Source organism: Theobroma umbraticum, unplaced genomic scaffold (assembly GCF_002168275.2).
Source record: "Theobroma umbraticum cultivar Fairchild unplaced genomic scaffold, ASM216827v3 scaffold_95.0, whole genome shotgun sequence".
In the NCBI taxonomy this organism is placed as follows: domain Eukaryota; kingdom Viridiplantae; phylum Streptophyta; class Magnoliopsida; order Malvales; family Malvaceae; genus Theobroma; species Theobroma umbraticum.
Window position 1 is genome coordinate 5,403,833 of NW_018397257.1, and position 4,588 is coordinate 5,408,420.

A 4,588-nucleotide genomic window follows, 5' to 3' on the forward strand; every position below is an offset into this window, starting at 1 on the left:
TAATATATTTTTTGTGGAAACAGAAACCTTGTTGATGCTGCTAATATTGCTGCTTTGGCTGCTCTGCTGACATTCCGGAGGCCTGAATGCTCATTAGGAGGAGAAGATGGTCAGGAAGTAATAGTACATCCGCCTGAGGTCGGATTCCTAACTGTTTTGGCTTTTAATATTACTTATTAAAACCATTACTGTAAAGATGAGAATCATCTAGTGAGTTTTGACACTTACATTCAATGCTCTTACAACTAGGTGAATTTTGTGCTTAAGAATATGAGTCCTGAGCATAATCATGAAGAAACTTTATTTTACTTTCTTTACATTTTTGCTACTTAACAACAAGAAGTATGTTCATCAAATCTGAATAAACTGGCAAGGATCAATTCAATCATGTTTTGGAGTCAATTGATTGGTGGGTTGTTGACCTAGGCCTCATGACTGATGCTATATAGGTCTCTAAGTTCCTTATCTAACTCATAAAAAAAGTTCCTCATCCAACTCAAGGTTCAACTTGTGACTGCAATTTTCTATGATTACCACACAACATTAAACTGTATGCCTAATGCAATGAGTCAAAATAGCCATGATTACATGTAAAATAAATAGATATGAATTTGTATTTTGTTTCTTCTTATTTCTGTTTTTAACAGAGGTACCAGAAATTGATAATTTTGAACAATTGGTGATGTTTGATGTTCGTTCTACTTAGAATTCACTTGACTTGTTTTTACCTTGTCGGTGAAATTGGCTTGTGCAGTCTCTTGCTTATCCTAATTTTAAATAGCGGCTATAATGTTGTGTAAAAGCTGAGTGATAATAGATTTTGGTCTTTCTGTTGCTTCAGTGTCTGTACACTCTTTCAGGGTTGTTGCTGTAGTTCAGGCTTCTAATGCAATCAACCTACTTAATTGGATGGCCTTTTAACAGCCAATTGACGTATCTACTGTCTCTGCTACTGGGGTTTCTTCCCTCCCCTGTGTTTTGCATTTCCTTTCCCTTAGAAGAGTATGGATGCCAAGAGGGGGAGGGGGGTTGAGGGGGTAGTCGGGGGTGATGTGGCGGTGTTAATTACGACTGTGACATTGTGATTGGCTGGAGAGAATATTAAAGTTTCTCTTGTTTAGTTACTTAAATCAGGACAAAAACAAGAAGAAGAGAATTATTGTCTTTTAACATTTTCTTCTAATCTGTTTTCAAGTATCTACAAAAGTGGAGAGAAAAAGAAATAAAATCAAAGAGAAAGAATATAACTAATGCAAATACTCATAATTTTGTGAATTTTCCTTAAACTTATGATTTTTAATATGAATCATCTTATTTTTTCTCCTTAACCTTGTTTTGGAACTATTGAAAACTTGAATATCACTTTTAATTACTTTTGTCCACTTCTTTCTTACCATTCCTCTTCCTCTTCTCTCCCATCATATTGAAGACACTTGTCATTTTGACTCCATCGAATGCGTAATTATGGTAGTTGAAAATATCTTCTCTTTTGACAGATAAGGGAGCCTCTTCCTTTGACAGTGCATCATCTTCCAATTGCGATAACCTTTGGGATTTTTAGTAATGATAGCATTCTGGTAAGTTAATTTTTGACATCAGGATATTCTAACTACGTTTGATTAACACATCTTGTTCACAGCTAAAGTTGTGCTCTCCTTAATGTGATGAAATTCAGGTAATAGATCCAACCCACAATGAGGAAGCTGTTATGGGTGGACGAATGACTACAACAGTTAATGCAAATGGTGATATTTGTGCAATTCAAAAGGCTGGTGGAGAAGGTATCCCTCAAAGAGTTATCATGCAATGTTTGCAGCTTGCTACTGCAAAGGCTGCGGGAATAACAAAGCAAATTAAAGAAGCAGTAAGAATATTATCTTCAAAATAGTTTTCTGAAACTTGAAGGACCTGACTTCTTCTTAGCTACTTAATTTATTTTCTCGTCATGGTATAAGATTTCTTTACAAATCTATAGTTGGGTGTTTGAAATATAATTGGTTGTACTAAAGTGCAAAATGTGAAGGGAGAATGAGAACTTTGAAATTTTGATAACATGCAGCGATGTAATATGAAACTAAATGACTAAGGATAACCATTAAAAGTGGAGAACTTTGTATAAATTATAAGCTCCTTGATTTTGAAATTCTAGGTAGATTTGGTTGTTAAAACAGATAGCTGAAGCACACAAAAATCCAGTATACTAGTCCTCTCATACTTATGACACTGACTACTTTGCTGCTTGTCTCCAGCTACTAAACAGAATAAAAAACTGTGTTGTAATCCAACTAATTCAAAAACAGCAAAAGAAAAGCAGTCCTGTATTATATGGTTAACCAAATTCTACTTCTTCCCTAGAACGAAGCTTTGTATCGATATTCAACCTAGAACAAAGCTCTTCCACTTCTTCCCTAAAATTCTAGTTGTTAACGTGCAGCTATATGACATTTTATGGTATCATTTGCTTAGGGAAACGACTTTAGAAACTGGCTAGTATGTCTTATTTCATTTCTTTATGTAAAAATTTCCATTATCCTTCATTTCTTCTGTCAAATTGCTTGTTACAAATAATACTTTACCTATTAAAGCTTGTATTATTTGCTCCGCACTTGAGTTTCATTGTAAATCTATGTAGGTTGAAGTGTACAACACAGAAAGAGCATTGCGAAAGATCAAGCGCCACCCTACCTCTATTGGTGTTAATGTTAAAGAGAAACAAGACCAGTCTGTTGATAAGTAAATCGGTCACCAGAAAAGTATATGGAGAGTTTAAAAGTAGAACCATGGGAAAACTATTGATGCAGTATGGAGAGTTTAAAGTGGAACCATGGGAAAATTGTTGATGCGGTCATCAAGGATCCTCATTCATTGCTTGTTCTTGTGTAATTTAGTTTTGCATTGTTTACTTTATTTTATTTCAACATTATTCAAGGAATTTAGGTTTTTTCATTCTGTGGTCCAAGTTGGTTGCTTACTAGGGGTTTCAAGTTTGTTTCTTATTGTTGACCCTGGTTGTAGTTGGTTTAGAAGTATCTAGCAATCTTCATAAATATTTAGTGTAATCTTCATTTTTGGTAAATACATGATGAATGAAATTATAAGTGTTTTGCTGTATTATGGCATAAATGCCTAAATCCAAACCTATTTTGAGATCTAACCTGATTGTTAATTGAGTTGAACCCCGATTGCTAACTTATACTCTATCCCTTACTCCATAGCCAGAGGTCAAAAAGTCTCTAATTTACTATCTCCCAGCCCACCATGGTACAAGGTAGGAACGCTTCCCCTACAAGTGAAAGCAATGATGTTGGAACTTGGAAGTTGAAAGTTGAAATCAATATATCTGAAGTTGGGGAACTAGATGGACCTGATGCTCTCCTCAATTTGGTAAGCCTATGTAATTTTGTATAAGCCATATCTGAAAGTGCTTATAACCATGAGCTTTTGTATAAGCCAATGTATTTAGGTTGCGTACCTTAAAGACAAGAGAATTGCCAGTATAAAACGTCATTGCTATGACTTGCTCAACAGCTTACCAAGTACCATTGAAGCCATTACAATGGTTGACTGGATGAGATGGGATAGGGTGCTCACCGAGGAAATTACAAAGCTCTTGGATGATTATGTTTCAAGCACACGCTCAACCGTGAACATGCCAAACCAAATGTTTTGCATGCATGCGTCGAGATCCTATCACAGGTCACGTGGCAAGATCCCGCTGAAAATAGGAAGTGACCCTAGACGCTACCAGGATCTCATAATTCAACCACCCAGATCTCGCGGACCAAGAAGGCATGCTCTGACACTAGTGTCGGCTTCTGTCTCTTGGCTATGATTTTATTCTTGAAGCTAATAGTTCCTATTTCAATCTGTTCGGATGACATCGACTAAAAGATTTTCCACTTTAAAAACATGTATAATTAAGTGTGTAAGTGTATTTTAGAAGTACGTCCCGATTAATCCGTCTCAAAAAGTATAAAAATGTGTCTACATGTTAAGCACATGTATTAAAGAAGGTACTCTTTTATCTTTTTCAAGTTTAAATCATCAAGTCACTATTGCCCATGTGAAGACACATTGAGTTAACAGTGTCTTTGGTTTGCCTATAAATTGTAACTCCTTTACAAAAGATCTTTTGAGTATAAACATTGTTCACACTTTGCGTGCAATGATACGAGTCACATATTTTATCGTTACTATTTCGGTGAATCTCTTACATTAAAAATTTTATAAAATTAATTATAAATTATTATATTATTATTAAAAAAGTATTAGTAGCAAAGTTTGTCATAACAAGTTATTGTAACACGATAATATAAATCATAAAAATAAAGCTTTAATTAAATCATCATACCAAGAAGACGTTTGAAGGTCAAAATATCAATTAAAACACTTTAATTTATATTTAGTGTTATGGACTATGTCTTTTTACGCCAACACCAATAGCACAAGTTCTCCATTATCGGTTGAGTTTCTCTATGCATGTTACTGCTAATGGATCAGTTACCAGTTGTTACATCCTAGAGACAAATATTGTCGAGCTGAAAGAGTTAGTACATCAATTAATGGCTGCCTGTAATGCTTGTCCACT

At 34.9% G+C, this 4,588-nt stretch overlaps 1 protein-coding gene across 4 annotated transcripts in view; it reads left to right on the plus strand.

Annotated features, from left to right (window-relative positions):
* Nucleotides 1-3,111, plus strand: part of LOC110412810 (exosome complex component RRP45B-like) — a 5,199-nt gene extending 2,088 nt beyond the window's left edge. For all 4 annotated transcript variants that reach the window (XM_089782859.1, XM_089782858.1, XM_089782857.1 and 1 more), the window contains 4 exons: nt 24-138; nt 1,497-1,577; nt 1,676-1,864; nt 2,633-3,111. In XM_089782859.1, coding sequence (XP_089638985.1) covers nt 24-138; nt 1,497-1,577; nt 1,676-1,864; nt 2,633-2,737 — 490 coding nt within the window. In that variant the 3' untranslated portion in view covers nt 2,738-3,111. The remainder of the gene's footprint in view (nt 1-23; nt 139-1,496; nt 1,578-1,675; nt 1,865-2,632) is intronic.
* The last annotated feature ends 1,477 nt before the right edge of the window (nt 3,112-4,588 follow it).